This window comes from Seriola lalandi, unplaced genomic scaffold (genome assembly GCF_002814215.2).
Source record: "Seriola lalandi dorsalis isolate HSWRI2012SDOR001 ecotype SW California unplaced genomic scaffold, Sedor1 jcf7180002054934, whole genome shotgun sequence".
In the NCBI taxonomy this organism is placed as follows: domain Eukaryota; kingdom Metazoa; phylum Chordata; class Actinopteri; order Carangiformes; family Carangidae; genus Seriola; species Seriola lalandi.
In genome coordinates this window covers 773,454-794,776 of record NW_019525486.1, presented here as the reverse complement: position 1 = coordinate 794,776, position 21,323 = coordinate 773,454, and the positions used below count along the sequence as shown (strand labels likewise).

Genomic DNA, 21,323 nt, shown 5'->3' with positions numbered 1-21,323 from the left:
AATTTTTTCATGAATTAATGCAAAATAATTCAGCGCTGCTTACACACCGCCCACCAACCACCCACCCACCAACATGACGGTGATAAATACTGTGGAAACTACAGGTTGACTCGTGATCCTACAAAAAAAAAACTGCCTGACTATAATTTAACTGTGTGATTAAAAGAAATCACAAGAGACAAACAAAATAAACAAAGAGAGAACCCTCCCCTCCTTGTTTTAAGAAGCGGCTCAATCACATCTGGCTGCATACTGTACAGTTGCTAAGATTTGGAGTCCCTCTATTGATTATATCAGAAAGCAAATTGATGTATGTTGATTTATGTGCCACTGCTACGTGTGGCTTAATGCACATGTCATTTGCGCAACCTTGTAAATCGTACTCATGGTTTATATCCCTATCACTCTATCCCTTAACAGACAATTCCAGCCTGTATGGACATTTACATCATGGCAGCTACAAACAATGCAGATGCAATTGTTAAGTACTGGCAAACATATTTCTCAAAGAAAGAACTACAATACCACTCAGTAGAGCTCATACCTCCGCCAAGGCCAAAGATTTTCTTCTAACAGATCCAGATTACTAACAGGATCTGAACCAAACAATGCAAACACATATATATCAACACCACAAACATGTCTGATGTGTTACATAAAAATCCATAGATTGTTTCCTGAGAAATTGATGAAAATGTTGAAAAATCTAGCAATGTTAAGGAAATAAGTCCTGGATCCACCCTTTTAATCAGATCAGCACCAAAATGTAATGGGTTCTTCCCTGACTCACGCCCCATCCCTCTACCAAGTTTGGTTTAGCAAATTGGTTAAGTACTTCTTGCGTAATGCTGCTGACAATCAAACAAACAAACAGACTCGGGTGAAAACACCTTGGCGGAGGTAATAAAGAGACACCAAGAAGTTTTCGGGATCTGCAAGACTATTTGCTGTGAGACAACCTGACTTACTGTCTGATTCTGTATATCAAGTGAAATAACCTGAAAGAAAGTGAAAATAGACTTGTCTTTACGTTTGTTCTGAAGACATCGTTCTTATGTTGCTGCTTATTTCTTCAGCAGCTGCTTGTTAACTGACAGGACATTATGTAGCTGCCATGTTGGGGCTCTCCCTCTATAACAGTGAGTTTAGGTGTTATCCTTGGCTTTATTTAGGTTGGTCTGACTGTGCTCATCTGCCCATCAGTTCAGGTCTATCTTTTCAGGCAGGTTTCCAGACAGTCTGTCAAGGTCAAATCCGGTCAAATGTTTAGGACCTGTAGAGACCTCTACGAGAGAGATTATGAGTAAGAGGGAGTTCAGGATGTAAGCACAAGGTTGTCAAAGGTCTGTCAAAGACAGAGGAGTAAATATACTTGGTTTTTGTGTGAAATATTACAACTAAATGTTCTTCTCGGACTCCAGAAGACCTGAGAGGCCGAGCGGGTTCACATAGTGATAGAGATTTAGAGACAAGCAGCAGTATTTTAAACTCTATTCTTTAATATACTGGAAGGAGATAAAGAGACTGGACATGAATCTTCTGATTTCTTAGGAGATAGTAATAAGCACAGTATGAAATTCACATCTGAGTTCATGGTTACACAAAGGTTTCTCATCTACTGCAGTAGCTTTACAGACAGATGTAAATCTGGGTGTCGTCTGCATAGTTATGATTGATGATTTGACTGTTTTGCATAATCTGCCCTAATGGAAACATATAAAGCTTAAATAAAACACAACACTCAATGACTGAGCCTTGGGGATCACCATATGTCATGTGTATTTTCTAGCACACAGACAAGTGGTTGACAAATGAGACAAAAGTGTTCCTCTGTCGTGCAAATACCGGTTATCTAGTCTGTCCAGTTGTATTGTCGTGTAAATCATGTCTTAGATCGAATGGGTCTAGGATTAGAACCTTAATGAGAGCAGTGTCAGTGCCAGAGAAAAAAAAATCCAGACTGAACATTTTCAAACTGACACTTTGAGGTTAAGAAATTGCTTGCTTCCTTATTAGGTGCAATTTAGATCATTCTTTCCTTACACAGATTTTTCTGTCATCCTAAATGTTTGAAAGCATCACATCATCTTGCTCTCTTGAGTCTCACTTACGTGTTTCAAATTAAAATGCTTTCAGCAAATTATATAAAAAAATTTTTTTACTTATTTATAATTAAATTGCACTAAAATCATATGATCAGTCTTTTTTAATTACCACTGATAACACACACATTAAATGTTGAGTGTACAGTAATTTTTTGAGGTTTCTCAGAAATTGTGCAGGGTAATGACAGCAAAGTGCACATCCTTCCTTCATGTTTAATGTTGTACCACAGAAACACAAAAGAGCAAAGGCAAAACAAAAATTGATTAGATGAGTTTGTACTTCATTTTTTATTCTTATCTCACTTCCTCATTGTCAAAAAGTGTTTTGATTGAATATTATAATTTCAGACAGTCCATGCTGTTACAGGGGCTTAAGTCAGAAATGATCAAATATCTACTCCTACTTAATAATAAACCACAGCCAACCTAGTGACAGTGACTGACTTCCTCACAGAGATGACAATGACTTAAGAATGGATGAGAAACAGCCTCTCTCACAATCTGTCACATACTCGCACTGAGCTGAATATAGCTGGAAGTGTGACCACTGAAGAATTCTCGTCCCTGGCTGTAACTGCTAAAACACTTAAAAAGCTGCTTGGTTATCGACATTGTGTTAAAGGGAAATGCCAACTTTCTCTCTATGGATTACAAGTGTGGTCTTACTGGGATTCACTATGTGTGTTTGTGTGTGTGTGTGTGCGTGTGTCGATTGTGGTAAGTGTTTGCCAGAGACCTAGCAAACGAATGCAGGCCCACGCCAAACACCCACATCACAATGGGTAGTGAGAGGAAAAAGCTAATGGACGAACAGACGAATAGATGTTTGAATCAATGGATGGATGAAGAGCTGGATGACGTTCAAGATTGTAGTTTTAGTTATGCAACCATTTAAAAGCAGCAGAAATAACCTTACTGGTTAAACGACAAAGGACACAAAGTTAACTTTCTGCCAAACGTAAATACTGTATAATAGACTGGAGATCTGCTCAACCCACCACTACTGTAGTCTTACATATGATGCTATTTATGTTCCTAACACACCTTCCATGCAATATTTGACCCTGTGGCCCGAATATTGTACTGAGAAAGAAGAATGTCAACTGTCTTTGCTGGAAAGGCGTCGGAGCTTTGACAGTCACTAAACGCACATTTGTTTTAGGAGCCCTGTGTGTGTGTGTGTGTGTGTGTGTGTGTGTGTGTGTGTCTTTGAGAAGTGCTGGTACATATCCACGCTGTTTGTTAAAGTGGCTGTAAATTTATATTTTTAAATAACAATGCATCAGATGAGAATGTGAAAACAATGTGACAACGTGAGGAGTTTCTCACAGTAATGAACCTCAGAGAATTTTCATCTGAATCTGCAGCTACTGTCGGCTTTACAGAGCTTTACAGTGGATGGGCTCACTCTTTATCTGCTGGGCCCAGAACTTTACTTTTTTGTTGGCTTTTCTCTCACTACTCTCATAGTGTCATTTTCGACTGCAGCAGAAAGTTGTTTTCTGTGAAATATCTCCAAAAACCCATTGTACACTACCTGGTCAGAGAACAAAAACAGAGCTAAAAGAACCAAGCTGCCACAAACATGACTCTGAATGAATGATAATGATGCTCCATAACTACTGGATGTTTAATAAGCAACTCTTCAATAAGGTGATGCAATGTCAATGTGTACACAATTTTTTTCTGCTGTCACCCAGTGGCCAAAAACAAAGATCTGTTATTGCAGGTTACTGTTTGCCACCAGTGCTTGTTAATGTTGCCAGCACCAGCGTATGAGAGGCATGAACTACGGCTACAGTCATCCAGTATTCTGCTTTTTATACTTGTTGTGGCAACAGTTGTGGGGGGGTCATTTAACGAAGTACACCCCAGAGTCTTGCCTATTAGGGAGGGACCAGAGGATTCGGACTGAACTGTCAAATCCAAGAGATGTACAGGCTTATTTTGAGCAGAAAATGTGGTTTTTCAATAAGTGTATCATCGGGAAATGACGTAAATCAACATAATATGCCAGCAAGAATCAAGAAAAAATGTATAAATAAGTGAATAAATCTATAAATGTTCATAATTAATTTGCAACTCAAGGTGTTTTTGCTGTCTGTGGTCGTACATAGTTGTGTGACATCTAGTTAGCTAAAGTAGCTAGCAACCTGACAGTGGTGTTTGCTGTATGACCGACAAATTAAAGTTTGTGGAGCTGAAACAATTAGTTGATTAGATTGTTTGTTACTTCATAACACATTGAAGATCTTTGGACTTTAGACTGTGACAAAAGAAATTTTATCTCGACTTTAGATTGTGGAGACTTTCTGAAAATCATTGTCAGTTGCAGCCCTAAATGTTAGCAAACCATAGCCACGTGCATTGTTCCTAAAAGCTAACTTCCAAGTAATTGGAGTTAGAAAATGTTTATCAAGTGGGATAGGTCTCATTAAGTAAGACAACTAAATAACAGAGTAAAAAAAGTTCTCCGATTATGTCTGTTTTTGTAAGTAAATAAATGTACGGGTGGGCAGCGACCACCAAAACACTGACAAATGCTCTACACACGCCATGTTTGTCTGCTGTAGGCATGAGGAGTTAGTGAGCCTTATCAACCCACTGGGATATTCATATACGGACAGCCCTGCCCTGCCCGGGGCCATCTGCTGCCCTCCCTCTAATCCAGGGGCTTGTCACTGGTGATTAGCCAGCCACTCTATCACTCTCTCTCCCCCCACCATTATATATTTCTAGCTTATTATGTTGATACTAGTGTTAAAGCATGCCATGGTGTGCTCTCACACCCTAAACTCCTTTGTATGGATTTTTGATGCCTACAAATCCTCAATGTTTCCCCTCTCCGTCTCCTTCTAACTCCCTCATTATTATTTCAGGCCTATTATGCTGATGTTAGGGCTTAAATGAAGTGTGCTCTCTCTCAAACTATTTTCTTTTCTATGCATTTTTAAGTCTGCAAATTAACCACTTTTTCCAATTTTCTGTTGGCATGTGCACCTTTAATAGGGCTAAGTGTTTCTTGGCACAGAAGCAACTTGTGCAGATAAATGCAGATAATGCAGATAGATTTCAGCAGCCGTCTCAAGAATAAAGTGCACACTGTACTCTTTAACAGAATTCAAAACAGGTCCATATTATCAATCAAATGTTTAAGTGATAGGTTTACTACCAACTTGACTTTTAATATCTATTTAAAATCTTTATCTCTCTTGAACTATGCCTGTGTGATGAATAAGTGCTGCCTGTTATTGTGAAGGCTAGCTATTTGGAGAGCGGTGGGTAACTTCTGTAGTAATAAGTAGGATTAATGAGTTACAAACACAACTCTAGGCAACGATATATCATCTTACTTTGTACTTTCTGTTAACATGCACAAATTAGTATGTTGTTTTCTGTCTATGCTTATAGTCTCACTAGCAGCATGGCACTATGTGGGTCAGTCTCCCATTTTGATCCAGACTCATTTATCTCAACAACTATTGGATAGATTGCCATGAAATTTTCTCCAGACATTCATGGTGCCGTCTAGCTCCACAATGAGGATGACATTTGTCGTTTTGAGTGGAAATATCTCAACAACGGCTCAATTATGCCTTCCTACGGATGCACTGTAATAACTTTGGTGATTCTTCAAGTTTTCAATAAGTTTTGCTAATGCTTTGGTTAATGACCAACTACCTGCAAAATGAGTTTAATGCTAATTACCAAATATTAGCATGCTAATTGAGGGATAATACCATAAGCATTATACCTACTACACATCATGTTAGTCCTAAGCCTTATCCCCTTTCTGAAGAATCTGGATATGCTAACTAGAGTTCTCTAACAGAAACCAGGATATTGTGGCATGTAAACACTGTATGCAGATGAGAAATCAAGACATAATTGCACACACATGATCAAAAACCTGGATACTGTTGGAAACTTGTAAACAGAGATATAAATGACCAAGTTTCTCATGTTTTATGTAAACACTGTGTCCCAAATATGATAGAAAACCAGCATACTGGTGCTCACTGTCATTGTGATCATGTTAGCATGCTGACATTAGCGTTCAGTTCAAAGCACAACTGTGCCTAATTACATCCTCACAGAGCTGCTAGCAAGACCCTCAGTCTCGTTAGTCACTGTTCTTTACTCACTTTACTGCATTTTGTCATTGTACGGTGAAACTAAACAAAAGCTGAAGCACAACATGTGCAAGTCAGTAAACAAAGGGGGCAAACATTATCCCACAGACCCACACCATCAAATCAGGGATTGGCAAACACTGTCACAAACAATTACCTAAAGCCACTGTCGTGTCACTGTTGCTTAGGGCACTCTGAGGAATTACTGAACCATTTTTACTCAACAAGCCAAGAACACATGGTCCAAAAACAAGCAGAAAATCATTCAGAAATGGGGTCAAAACTGAGCCGGTACAATGTGACTTTCAGTAACAAAAAGCTTTGTGGTTATATAAGATTCAAACCAGCAGCAGCTCAGCATCTAACGTAACGTTCTCATGATATTCAGATAGATTATGTAGGTTTGATATATGATTCCTTAACCACACTGTAGATTATAGCAGTCTGTGTTTACAGTTCATCACATGATCTAATGATGAATTAATCTTCTTGCCACACAACAGTGAGTACTTTCCAGAGCAGCCAGTTCTCCATCAGCTTACCCACTATAGACACCAAAGCCACAATACTCAAACTAATGTGATCTTATGTTCAAAAAAGTCTATATATAAATATGCCCCATGCCACAGCTGAGCGAAAACAATTGATGGCCAGTGGAAGAAATGAAGGATTAATGACAGGGCTGCTGGATGGACGGGAGGATATCTACTCCTGGGTGTCCGCCATCTCTTCAGCTTTATTAAAATTGCATGTGAGGATGCAGCAGCGGCCCTTTTCAGGTAAATGTCACGGCTTTCTTCAATGATGCCGCTATTCCTCTCAGCCCACTGAAGCCGCCTTGCTGCCTCTCGTGGGAGTCGAGGGCCTGTTTTGAATGCCACTCCCTGACCACGAAAAATGCTCGGTTTTCCCCCAGTATGTGCGAGGGATTTTCTTTGTGTTTCAACTTGTGGCTTTAAAGTCCTTGTGTGTGAGGGGACACCGTAATGACATGACCAGAAAAACACAAACCCTCTCTTTATTTTAGAGAAGACTGGAGAAAAACAATACATAAAACAGGGAAAATTAAGGAGCAATTGTTTTCCAGATTCTAGTTGTGAGGAATGACAAAGGGGAACTTCAATGAAAATGGCAGCTACCCTCAAACAGCCCTTGAACAAGGCACCGACCCTTTATGTTTTAGCCAACTGTAGTAGATTAACACACAAAGTGAGCTTCAAACAGTGTCCAGGTGTGAGTATGACTAAATATGAATTGTGCAGCTGCTTAAACTGAACTACATTAAACAGTAGGTCAGATTTTTCTATCATATAATAATCTTTTTGCAGCACGTGTCACTTTGATATATCAGGTCAAGGCTGATAATCAGAGCAAAAACATCCCTAGATAACATAAATCTATCACTGATCTGCTTACTCACGCCCTGACCGTCCACAAAGTCCACTGCTAGGGTAGCAGAATGACACAGTGCCCCATCAAAAATATGTTATGAGCCATTTGAATATGGCAAAATAAGGCAGTGGAAATCCTCTTATGTCATTCTAAATAAAGTTTTTTGGATGAAGTGTAATCTCTAATCCTGCCATCCCTCCTATATCAGTAATAGCCAGGTCTTAGTGTAAGCTCTGCCATTTAGATTAAACAAACTCTGGCATCTCTTTGGCATCTTTCTCCGCTGGATGGATTGGCTATTTCAGAATTGCAGCCGTTTGGAGAGCAGAGTGGTCGGGTAATATCTCATAAGCCACAAAACAGATCAATCTGGGTCAAATGTGACGTATTGTGCTACAAATGCTTTTAAAATCAAATGCAGTGTCACGGTACAATGTTGGTATCATTTCTGCTGTGGTGATACTGAACCGCAGACCTCTGGAGCTTGAGCCACACTCTTTTTTTTCTTTTTTTTTTCCCCCACCGAGACAAAGAGTAACTTTGAAAAATAGCTTCCTTCCTGTTTTCGACAGAAAGATGCTGAGGCCACTTGGCTACTGCTGTTTGTTGCGTTTCCTTAGCACGACTCCACCGGCTGCTGAGTGTTCACTTTCTGATGCTTGTAGGGCCAGACACACACAACACAATTAGCCTCCATTTCCACTCCAACTGAACTACGCATGAAAACAAAAACACAGGCACAGTGAATTAAAATAAAACCCACTGGCATACTCTGTAATGAAAAATGAAAATCCCAAGGAAATTGTCTTAATTTATATGCATGGCCTAAATTTGTTGCCTGTTGCTAAGGAATTTAAACAGTGGCTAGCCAATTACCTACCAGACTCTTGCTTGCCCTCTGGTGCTATGCTAATTAGGGTCACAAAGGGTCACGTTGTAATGCACTTGCTGAAATGAGGTGGGAATCTCCAAGGGATATTCTCATTTGGGATGATGCCAGTCACATTCCCGCTGCTATCAAAAGCTATAGCCACTCAGTCAGATGTGTGTTTGTTTCTGGCTCAGTACAAGACAACCGGTGGACATAACGCAGGCAAGCAGGTATTAGCACAGTTATTTAGGGCGCAGGATTTTCAGGGCGCACAGAGACGGAAGATTCTAATTTAAACCTGGGACAATAAGTGAGGCAGGTGCTCAGGTCAGCTGAGGACGTGAATCAATCGAGTATGCAGACAAAGAAACCCGTTTGTATAATGAGAAGCTATAAATGGGAAAATTAAGTCAAAGTCACTCCACATAAATTTAGATGATCAGGCAAAAACACAGAAAATGAAGCCAGAGAAGCAACTTCATGCTTAATTAGTCGGAGACACCCCTAAGAGATCAATACTGTACAATCTGTACTATCTCAAGGCTTTATGTTTGATCTCAGCTTGTCTTGTGTTCGGTTACAACAGCCTGCTTGGCTGGAGGTGTTTTGCCATATTAATGACCTTGGGCTTGCTGTACTGAACTTGTGAACCCGTCACACCCACTCTCCCTCAATTTCCTGGATGGCCTCTTCAGTGGGTCCGCCGTAATAGCAGGTGATTGTGAGAGAGCCACTAACAACCCACAGCGAGGGCGACATCCTTCACCGCTGGTGCCTCCGTGAAGGGAGGAGTGTATCCGGCTAACAATGGCCTGTCAGCGCTAGCCGCCCTGTCCCCGTGCATTCAAAGGTGACATCAGCGGGAACGCAGTGACACACAGCAGCGTTTTTCAGAGAGCGCTGAAAGCTGTGTAGAACTAAAACTCCATTGTTTCTGCGAAGTGACAGGTCATTAGAGATGCAGGGCTGATAAATGTGAAGACCTACACGCGCAAAAACACACTCGCATGCATACACATACTGTGGATACACACGCTGCAATTAAATGATGAATAAGAATATTTTTCACCAGATTTAGTGAGTTTTAAATCTAGAAATCTTAATTATTCATTAAGTCAATTAATAATGCATAGAAATGTTCAAGTTTATGATTCATGATTCATTTAGTTAACCATCCAGGAAGCAATGAAACAAAAGTTTAAATGCTAATGCTCTGTGAAAAGTGCAACAGGTGGCTAATCAGGAGCCTGTTTGATACAAAGCCACTGGTTTGCCTTTAGCGGTCTAAGCTTTGTCAGCACAAAAGGTTGCCAATGTGGTGGTTGATCAAATGCAAATGTGCTTTTTTCTGGGTGTTAATGTCCAGCACTGCAGGCACTTGCAGACACACACACATATGGAGGTAAGTAGGGAAGTCGGAGCAATTGGCTAAATAGCCCGTGCATGACTCAGGTGACTTAATAGGACTATGGCAGAGAGGCACATGCTCAGATGTGTGACTTGACCCTATGAGGTCGAGACAGTAGGTGAAATCAGATTGGCTAGATCAGAGGCTCCAGGCGACTCCTGCATAATCTGAATGACAGATAATCTGGATACCAGGAAAGATTAGGGGCCCAAACTCAGGGAGGGTGGGAGTTGCTAAACAGTCATCAAATAAAGGATCTCAAAACAGACTCATACATGACTTGGCACCTGTTGATGCACACAACAACATTCTTAAAAAAGGGTATCATAATGTTGATTTTCACGATGCTAAAGTCTTGTATATGTCAAGATCCAGTGAAAAATCAACCTGCGTGATCATCGAACTGCAACGCTGTCTCTAAAGAACACTTACAGTGAGTGAACAGAAAATGCCAAGATATGGAGATGTTACAGTGTGTGTTTTCTTGAATACACCATCACCTCCTCTACCACATGTAATTGCTTTGTCCTCAGGCAGACGTGTGAGGTCCTGACAGCTGAAACCTGGCAACCTTGTCGCTCCAACAACAGACTCTAATGAAGCCTGCTTACAGAACCAGAATGTGAAAGATACACCTGCTGTGTGTGTGTGTGTGTGTGTGTGTGTGTGGCAGTTCTCTATTACACATAAATTTGCAGGGTACAGCAGTATTTGTTAGATCCCCTGTCATCCTGGTGTTACCTCTTGACTATTGGTAACAGAAAAGCTTTCTCTGGAATTTTACTGCTGCAGTTATTGGAAAAAACTGTGGATCTTAAAACAGCAATGCAAAATCAAGTATGAGCACCAGACAGGGAAACAGAGCGATAGAGATGCAGAGGAAGAAGTGCAGAGGGAGCGCATAGTTGAGAGGAAACGACAAGAAGAAAAATGGTGTGAAAATAGCGTCTGAGAGGGAGACACATTCCAGGCAATCTCTCAAAGGACCCGGAAAAACTGTGGCATGCCATTATCACCATCATCATCACCACCATCGTCCTCATGGTGGCTATAATCATTCTCGTTTTTTCTTCAGTTATCCTCACTGCCACCTTCAGACATATCACTTGCAGTGTCAGGCAGAGCCTGTTGTCTCTATCTGCCTCATTTGAATAGTATTTTCAGAGCAAAAAAAAAAAAAAAAACACAGCACTGAACTGTCTCACCTTCCAAAACAGATACATCATATTTTCACAGAAGGCAGTAAAAGCAATGCAGGCCCAATTCCCCACAGTTTCGAAGACAGGGGCTGTATTTCAGCTAGACTCATCAATATGCAAAACATCAGAGCATTGCTTGCCACAAGAATATTCCCTCCACTGCATACTCTGCAAATGTGCACAAACATCATCACATTTTGTGTTTTTTTTTTTTAAACGCGCTTCGATTGGCAAGAAAAAGTATGCAAATCTTGTGCAAACATAATCACATTTTGATGAAAAGCACTGGGATTCAAAGCCCTAAATTGCCCTATGTGATTTTAATACTCTGCAGGCAATTGTCAAACCAAAGAGGCACAGAAAAAAAAGAAGACTCTAGGGCTGAAATCAATGCGCTACCTTTTATTTGGGAAGAAGTGAACAAACTCCCAACACTGGATTACATTTCAAAGCAAGAGCCTAGAGCTTTTCAGTTGTGGAGCATGTATAGTGTGGGAGCAAGGTGTTGTAGCGTGGGAGAGAGGCATAATCACTATGACCTACAGTAGGGTAGATGTAGGTTAAGTTAGTCCCTCTCTCTGCCTGCAGTGCTCGCTCTGCCTTTCTCTTTCTCAAGTCTGTTCCCTGGGCTGTCTTTCCTGGGTTGTTAAATCCCTGCTCCTTTAATCTCCTTACTCAGCTACATCCTCTTTAAAGATGCAGAACCACAGGAGAGACGTGGGATACGTCAACTGGGGACTGGTGCGGGGCGAGGCGGGGCAGGACAAGTGGAGCGGGGGTGTTTGAGTTGGGGGTTAGTGAGAGAAGTTGCACTGGTTTTAAAAAATATATAGTTTTTGGTGAAATGTGATAATCAGGGCTCACTATACTCTACAATCTTTAAGTAGTGCTCAGCATCCATTATTGGCAGTGTGCTTCCCATGCACATCAACAGTGATAACAATATTCAATGGAACCCCACTGTGACACTCTATTGACTCCATATGAGTCTTTTTCAGTTTAACACAGCTGCAGTCAGTGCAGAAAACAAGCATGTGCAAAGATCCGAAACACAGTAACCATCCATCTATCTGCATATCTACAACACGTATGAGTCTCACATACAACCCCCACTCTTCAGCACTGATTTTGCATCAATATCATCAAAAACCATTCCACTCTGCTTCCCTCACCAAGCACTGTTGTGCAGCAATGCCTATCAATCATCTACATGCTGTAACACACAGCAGCAACATTTCAATAAGGGTGCATCACCTGAGACTCAGGGAGATGAAAGTAATCCATTAAAAAATGGATCATGGATGTCCTGTGTGCCACATGCTGTATGAGGAGACGGCTTTACTGTAGATTTCTGGGTCATCTTCCAGTGTATGTATCTTAGAAGTTAAGCTACATGGAGTTCCAATACGTCAGATAACAAATTTATGAGACAAGTGTGTCATCTGGAAGCATTGTAGACCTGTGCAAGTCAGTTAAGCATGAGAATATGCCGGTGTCCGAACTAGATCCTCAAAGCTTTTATTTTAGGATGCGTTGATTTGAAATATTCCCTAAAATATACAAAGTTATCACACCGTTCAGTCTGCATTTGCCACAAATGATGAACTGAAACCACACGTGTGATTACATCTGACTGATCGTGAGAGTTCACACAGCACAGCAGCACCGACAGCGTGCACTAATTCACCACCAAACATCATGATAGTCCGTATGTAAAACAAGGGATCAAATATAATCTCTAATTAGTGGTTTAGTTGTACCTGTTTCCCAGAAGTAGACAGACTTCCAATCGTCTGTCTGCGCGTGAGCCTTCCAGAAACCACAGAACAGCAGCAATGTCACCAAAAGGTACCAGCTCCCCTCTGTCCTTTTTCGGAGGGTCCCTGCTGCACCCCTCCACCCCAGCCCCATGGTCCGCCACAGGATAAAAGTAAATCCACTCAGCTCAGAAGGTCAGCGGAGGCAGTGAAGCAAAAAAAAATTACAACAACAACAAAAAAAAAAAAACACACTAGTCCAAAAGGCAACGAGAAGTGAAGTGTGCTGTGAGTGGAGGTGTGAGTAAGTGTGTGGGATTGTAAGAGAGGGAGAAAAATTGAGGAGTGTGTGCAGTGTGTGTTATCAGTCCTGCAGGAGTTGAGGTCCAGTACTTGGTCTTGTGAAGGACAGAGAGAGAGAGAGAGAGAGAGTAGTTTTCTCCTTTTTTTTTTCCCTTTTGCTCCCAACTTGGCAGGATGGTCCCAGAGGGAGGCCGTCAGTGTCGGGGGCTGAGCTGCAGATGGATGGTACAGTCTTCCTCCTCCATCGTTTCCGCTTCCACTGTTGCCGTTGCTGCCTCTGTCCTCTGGCTGTGGAGCAGTGACAGTGGGCGAGTGTCTGCAGTGTTGTTCGCCTCCCTCCCTCTCGCTTGCTCTCTCTCTCTCTCTCTCTCTCTCTCTCTCCCTCTCTCTCTCTCTCTCTCTTCTCTCCGTCTCAGTCTCCGATTCGCTCACTCATTTGCTCTTCTCCGTGTTCCACCCCGCTCTTGCTCTCTCTTTTTCTACTCCTGGCTTTTTTTTCTATTTTTCTCTCCTGCCCTCACCTTCTCGTTGTCGCTCTCATTTTATCTTTATTATTACACTCTGCATCTCTCACATGCTCACTTCTTACTTTCTCTCCCTCTATCCAGCCTTTTCTCTCCCCCTTTTCCCCCCCCTTTCTCTCGCCTAGGGCATGAGGACGGATACTCCCCCCCCTCCCCCCTCCTCCACCACTCGTCCTCCACTGGCAGTGCTGGGAAGGCGACTGGAGACCAGCAGTGCTCACACTGGTCTGAGGAGCTCCCATAAGCACTGCTTCCAGGATCAGAGAGGCAGAGACACAAGCAGGGCTTAATGCAGAGCGGGAGAAAGTAGGGGGGGGGGGTTAATGGGGGAAGCAAAGGAGGAGCAAAACACTAAGGCAGAGAGCGCGAGAAAGAGATGAGGGAGAGGGTGTTTATGCTGGTGAGAGAGGGGTGTGAAAGTGCAATGATGGAATGGAAGACGTGGAAATGAGGGCTTACAGTAATAGTATGATACTCTCATAGAAAAAAAAATCTATAATGGCTGTGATATTCTAGTTTAGTTGCTCAAACCTGATGCAGGTGCGCTGACAGAAATTAGTTGCAATACATTTTGGCTTATTTACATCTAGGAATGAGTTTAAGAGGCTTTAACTTGACAGTGAGTAGCTGACACGTCCCTTATTACAGCAGCAATCTTTGACCTCCAGTAATCATCCATCTCAAAATCCTGTAGTGGGCAGGGCGTGAGGCATTTCATGTCATGGTGGTTTGTTTGGAAAGAGAGAAAGAAAGAATATTTAGCATAGATGGGGAAACCTACCGTGGCTGAGTAGAGAAAGAAAAGAGTTCCACTGTGAGGAAATACTTCCATCCAGGAGAAGATTTATCTTAGTATACTGTTTGACTGACATGCCATTTTTTCTAACAAAGCAGAAAATGCTACAGACTTGGCTGCACAGTGTCAAATATGTCAGGGGATCTCACAGGTTACCACTTTAAAGAAAGTCAGTGGAAGTCTGGATTGCTGATTATAAAAAGATAAGGCTGCCATTATAATTTTTCTGACCTCTCTAAGCCGTCTGTGGCACTCCACCCCGAACCCCTTTGTTCCTACTGAAGACGTAACTCTTTAGAGAGAGGTCACAAACATACCTTCAGTTTTATCTTTTAAACAGGCCAAGCTTTTTTTTCCTAAAATAACAAAGAACTGTAGTTTTTAGCAAATGTAACTGAAACACAAGTAAATAGTAGGAATGGGCATTTTCAGTAATGTCAATATTCAAGTATTCTCATTAGTTTATGAACGAGTACTCGATTACTCGCAAATTATAATTTTTTTTTTTTTTTTACTGTAAAAACAAGATATATGGGATGTCCGTGCATTAATACACATATGGTGCATTAGTGTGTATTTGCAGCAGCAGGATGGTGTCTGTGAGAATGACTCAGACTAAACATATAGTACTTATGTTCATAGTGATAAATGGTAAATGGACGGCTCTTATATAGCAATTTTCTATTCTTATCAACTACTCAAAGTGCTTTACACTACGAGCCACACAGGCTTTCCCTCTTCATACAGCCCTTCTTTATCACACACAAGGCTCACACACTGATGGTACATTGGGGTTCAGTATCTCGCCCAGGGAGACTTGGGGAGGAGCCAGGAAATCAAACCTGCTGCCCAACGTCAGTGAAGGAACATCATAGCGACTGTGAAGCTCCACGACACAGTGGAATGAGCAATATCAGCCTCTGGCTACAATAAACGATACTGGTTGGTTTATGGATATACTTGGATCAATTCATTGCTGATTTGGTGTTTTCATAGGATTTAAAAAAAGAAAAATATACAATACAGCCAGCCTGACTCATATGGCAACATTGGGTATAGTGCATTAAAGCAGAAAGAAGATTATCTACAGCTGAGTGTGCGACAGTGTCTAACACATCGACAGTGGGTTGAGAGCGACTCTAAATGGTGGATGAGATTGCCGTTAAATCTCGAGCACACAACCTTCAATCGAGGAGACAGCTAGATTAGAGGAAGGACAGAGCAGGTGGAATTCATTTGCGTTTAATGTTTCTGTGTTGTCTCAGCTGTTCTGTCTGCAGTCCTGACCGACCAGGCGGGCTAAGGTCGTGTCGGGACATCTGACTGGCAGGCTCTGAGGTTGGCAGAGTCAGCCTGTCATACCTAGTTTTAGTTTTTTGTCTGCACTTGGACGAGGCAGATGAAGGGATGCAGAAGCCTGGTTAGTGCCAGAAAAGACTGAAAGGAAGCCAACTGTTGTGATACTATTTCTCCTTTGCCTTTTTGCAATAATCAGAGGAGAAGCACAGAATTGGTTTGAACAGTTAAAGATAACAAGTAAAGCCAGAACCAGAACCTGGTTGCTACGTTAATGCAAGAACATTCTCAAAAGTCACCGTCAAGAGTCACAGTGACCAGATCGACATACAAACTATTTTATACCACAAGATGTTGAGACTTGAATGGTTGGTGCATCGTGATGGCCGCGGTCGAACGTTATTGTTTCATTGAGACAAATCATCAGAATCAGCAGCTAAATCATTGGACCGGAGCAAGAACCATGAAGCAGCATCTACAGCAGGCAGACTGAAATGAAAGGACTACAAATAGCCTTGGATACTACACACATGCAACCAAGCTTTGTGTTGGGGCTTGACCTTGACCTTATTTACTTGTTGCTAAGTATCCGTGGACGTTTTCGAGCACACTTAATCTTACAATCTGAAACTGTTTCAACCAGGCTCAGCTGTACTGGTTTCTACTCCGTGTTTGTGCTTTTATACAAATGAAGCTCCCAAAGTTATTTGGAGTTTGAAGATATTTTGATGCATATTGTGAGGTTTATTTGATGCTATCACACTCACTCATACGCTGCTGCATTTTTGCCCACATTATCTATTTCTCCAGTAAGATTTAGCAGAGAGCAGTAAACCCAAATGAAGACTCAAATAAATCCTCTTTAGAAACTCACAGTGACATCACTAACGCTGTCTCCGTATTGTTTGCGCCATCAATCCAAGAAATCATTATCAGGTAACTGAGTCTATTAACCCAGCCAGTCTGTTATATCTAAAGTCACAGATTGCATTTGACACTATGCAGTGATGAACATGAGAGTATTGGTTATTTTTATTTTCATTAGCATAAGCATTCATGGGAAAAAGCTTATACAAGGAGGCACTGACCAACTATGGAACCTCGCACATTCAAGGGAAGAGTTTAATGGTGAAAAAGCTCTCACAAGTTTCACAAGCATTCGTCTGTCCAGTACATGTGTTTTGTGGATTTGCAGTGTCTTGTGTGGGGTACTGAAGGAATATGGGGCTATAACAGATTCGAAGAGCGGTGTCTCGCATTAGAAGTTTTCTCTCTTTGGGTTTTAGGCGCTGCCAGTGTCACGTCTGGACACAGATTTCATGATTTTCATGGACAGGATCTTAAGGCGTAGCAAAGGAGTAGAGAGCATACAGTTTAGGGATCTCATTATCGCAAGTCTACTTTTTGCCGTTGATCTAATTCAGTTGACTTCATCCGAATATAACCTCAAGAGCGCACTGGGGCTGTTATGAGCCGGGATGAGGGTCAGCACCTGCAAATCTGAGGCCACGGTCATCTGGCGGAAAATGATTCGATTGGGCACGAGTTGCTGCCTCCACTGAAGGAGCGTAAGGGTCACTTTATGCTCGATCAAAACTAGTTTGCGAGACACGCTGTCCGACCAGATCAGCAATCAAAAGCGTTTATAATGTTCTGTTCCATACTCAAAGACTAGGGCGAAAAGTCGGCTACCATAGAGAGCGGAGGAGACATGATGTTGTTTAAATTTAGGATTAACAGTGTGAACTTTGCAACAGTGTCTGCTGGAAGGAAGTCACACAGTTGTTCACATGAAAAGTGAAAGAAATAGCTGTGTCAAAAATGAAAAAAAGAGTTTGAGAGAGAAGTTAAAATCTCGGCTCCTTTCTCTCCTCCACACAGCCGGTCAATCCCCGTGTGAAAGCGGTATGAATAGCAGATTGTCTGTTTCAGAAAGTTATAGAAGTGAGGGGTCACAGTTTCCCCTAATGTGATGTTAGAAAGGTTTGGTGGAAGGGGTTTCTGAAGTTATTCCAGCATCCGACAAGCAGTTCTGACAGAGTGCACTGGGCCCTTATGTATTTCAGAAGCTTCACAAGTGAGTGTAAGATGATATGGATAGGCTGAGTGGTGCAGAATCTGCCATGTAGTGAAGTGATGCAGGCGTAGTAGAGGACTGGCATGGTTAAAAAAAAGCCCCCCCCCATGAGTTCTGGAAAGTGACTGAAAGAATATGATCATGGACAGAAGCGTCTGAAATGAATTTCCCTTGCAGGATGTCTGGGCACAGAGGACAGGGAAAGATCCCCTGGCATTTGGAAGGAGCTTGGAATAAAATGATTGAAAAAGCCAGCTGAGATAGTTCATTCATCTGTTCAGATTGTACAATCTGTCCTTTTCCAGATGTCTCCTCTCCCTGTGGAGGTATCCCAGGCATATAGAACTTGGAGGGGACCCAGAGCAGTCCTGGAACATGCTGGAGGGATGAAATATCTAACCTGATTTAGCAGGAACGCCTTAAGAACCAGTGGTGCAGTGTTATTTGTTTAAGTAAGAGAGCACACCTATGATGCATGCGCATGTGTGTGCGTGCATGGTGAAGTTATGTAAGCAGTGTTCCTTTCCTGGAAAGTTTACATACATAAATCAACTACGACTGACTTTATGAAAAGGTTCAGCTAAGTAGTATCAGACGATATCATGGATGTAGTAGGTTGTAGTTAGCGTGGCATTATGTAACACAGGCGAATGAACACAAGTGGTTTGTGCTTTGAATGATTTCATTGACTTACTTGTGCCGTGCAAATGAAGCCACTTTGGAAACATCCATTCTGAGGAAAAGTTGCAATGCAGGCAGAGGTCAAGCTCATCTAATAACCTAGGCTGTTAAAATGAAGCTAAGCTAGCAGGCACTTTAATAGATTGGCTTCGTCATGTTTCAAAATGCATCACAAATAAAGAAACCGTCAGAACCGGCGGCTACCGACAACTTTTAAGGTAGAATAGGAAAGGTAGTAATAATAAAGTAGCGTTGCTCCGGTGTGCTCTGGCAGCAGCACACCTTGAGCCACAACGCCTGTGTTGCCACCATCTTTGCTGACTTCGTCTAGACCAGTGATGAGGCTTTTACTGCAACTATGCTTCTATGCTGTCAAATCAAAATAAGCTTTACCTTGTGAAACTTATACAGAAATTATATCACAGGGATGAAAGTCAAAAAGATCTTACAAGAGAGAATGTAAGTGACGATATCACGTCTGTAACTTTAGACTGATAAAACAGTCTAGACTTGTTTGACTACAAGATCTATCCACACAACAGCTGTTTCTCATTGTGGACGCATGTTCACATTATTATGTAATATAAAAATATGGTACGATTGTGAGCAGAAAATAGTTAAATTAGTTGACTGACAGGCCCAACTGCTTTAAGTTAAAGAATGGAAATTTTGATACTATATGCTGTATTAAGTGTAGAGACTTCATCGTACTCTAGTTTATTTAAAAGCCAAAAAGACCTTCATATTTCAGTCAGTCTATATGACTTGACAGCTTAACAATAGCGTTAAAGTGTCAGCTAATGACGTAGTGTCTGGATGTCACTGTCTTTGCCATTAAATGTCAACTGTGAGGAACGCGCTGGATTCAGTTAGACAGACAGAAAAAAGCAGATAAGACTGGGCAGATGGAGGTGGAACTGGCAGGATGAAAAGTCAACACCAGCCACCACCTAAAGACTGGTGGGCTTATCTTTATCGGTAGATGACAAATGAGTCTACTCTACAAATCAGCTTTGCCACTTATCTAATCACCAATTGAATACCCTTCAATCAAAAAAAATCTAATTTGTAAAATAGTTAAAGGAGCAGCCACTATCTCCTGTGGAGAAAAACTCCAGAGTCAGATACAGCAGCTGAGCAGTATGACAACACCTTCCCCTGATCCGTATCAAAACACAATCAACACTTGGCATCAGTGAGCTGGCAAGAATAGATCTGAACGATTTGGGATGTCACACCATTATCTGGATGTCAGCTTCTGTAAGACATTCTTTTTTAATGATTGATTTGCATTTAAAAAACACATCGTGTGTCCTTAGTTCATTTGCAATTAGCTTTTCGATCATGAGTAATTACTGGCAAGTAGATGTCAATATGTGTTGGTCTCCTAATACACAGATGTCTTTATACTGTGGGATACTTTGCTCAGAGGTTACGATACAGTTTTTGCATGTTTTGATAATGGAGAATGAGTAGATGTCTTGAATTTAATGCTTAGTTAAATTTAATGTTTAACTAGTTAATTGAAGTTTGTGTGGAAAAACTATATCTGAAAAAAAATATTATTCTAAGCCGAGTGTTTTTATAAGCCTTATGGTTGGAGGGAATTTTAAACTGTACCTTTACTTTTCCTTCTCCTTGTCCTAGTCCTATATACTTCGTTAAATTGCATTTAGCACAACTGAACAGACAGATGGACGGTGAGGAGCATTATGCTGCCGGAGTGGTTTGAGCTGTTTCTATGGACATTCTGACACTATTCTTTTTAACTCGTCTGCAATGGACAAGACTGCTTTCTGTGTGATCTTCAAACTTTAAGAAAATGCTATATTTATTCTTAAAAACTCTGCTAATTATTCAGCGCAAACAACACTTTCTCCACACAGTAAAATATCTCCACTGTTAATAATTTGCATAAATCTTTTTTCAGTTACATGTGACTTCATGTGTGTTATATAGTCCATACGTGGGCTTGTTAGTATGGTGCATATTTTCACAACATGTACTTTGCTTCAGATTCACATGTCAGTTGTTCTCATTAGTACAAACTGCATATACATGAGACTTCATACTGTGAATATGTTGATGCTCTCTACTGTGGTTTCTGCTTTGGCTGTGTTGTTGCCACATTTTATATCATGCAGATTTGATTTAAACAGTCTATGTGGTCCTTTGAGAGACGCTTCATATAGAACAATCACTTTAAATCCATTCATGTAAATAATTTAGACTCATCCATGTCAAACGTTTATTCTGAGGGTTTTTTTTTTTCTTTTTGCATTTCCCCTGGGCTTCATTCATGCATCATTGTACCTTATCTCAGGTGCTGTAAGTTCTCGGTATTCAATTCATCATTAATGTTTAGCTTGTTAGGGTTATGTTTAATTATTCTAAAGTGTTGCCCTACGCTGCTGTGCTCCTCTGAGTGGGTGCTTATCAGGGAGTCGGGGTTTCTTTACTAATAATTAAAGAAAGTGCAAGGTTAAATTTGCTTGCTGCTGTAAAGCTGGATGTGTATGGCTTAGCCAGCAGTTTGAAGAAAGGCAGACTCAGTAGATGTGGAGAAAATAGAAGATGATTGAGATAATGACAGAGGAAACACAATCACTCAACAAGAGATTGCAACTATTAAAACTGATTAATCAAACGCAACGAATCAACAAAAAAACATTACAGCACTCCATGTAGTGAATTATAAATCAGCACTCAAGGAGTTCCTGCAGCATGTTATTTGGTAATCACAGCAGAGCAACACAAAGACCAGGTCCCTAAAGCAGGATG

General features: G+C 41.3%; 1 protein-coding gene across 1 annotated transcript in view; it reads right to left on the bottom strand.

Annotated features, from left to right (window-relative positions):
* Positions 1-13,785, bottom strand: part of thsd7ab (thrombospondin, type I, domain containing 7Ab) — a 150,366-nt gene extending 136,581 nt beyond the window's left edge. The window contains exon 1 of the mRNA XM_023393425.2: positions 12,869-13,785. Coding sequence (XP_023249193.1) covers positions 12,869-13,019 — 151 coding nt within the window. The 5' untranslated portion in view covers positions 13,020-13,785. The remainder of the gene's footprint in view (positions 1-12,868) is intronic.
* Positions 13,786-21,323: the final 7,538 nt, after the last annotated feature.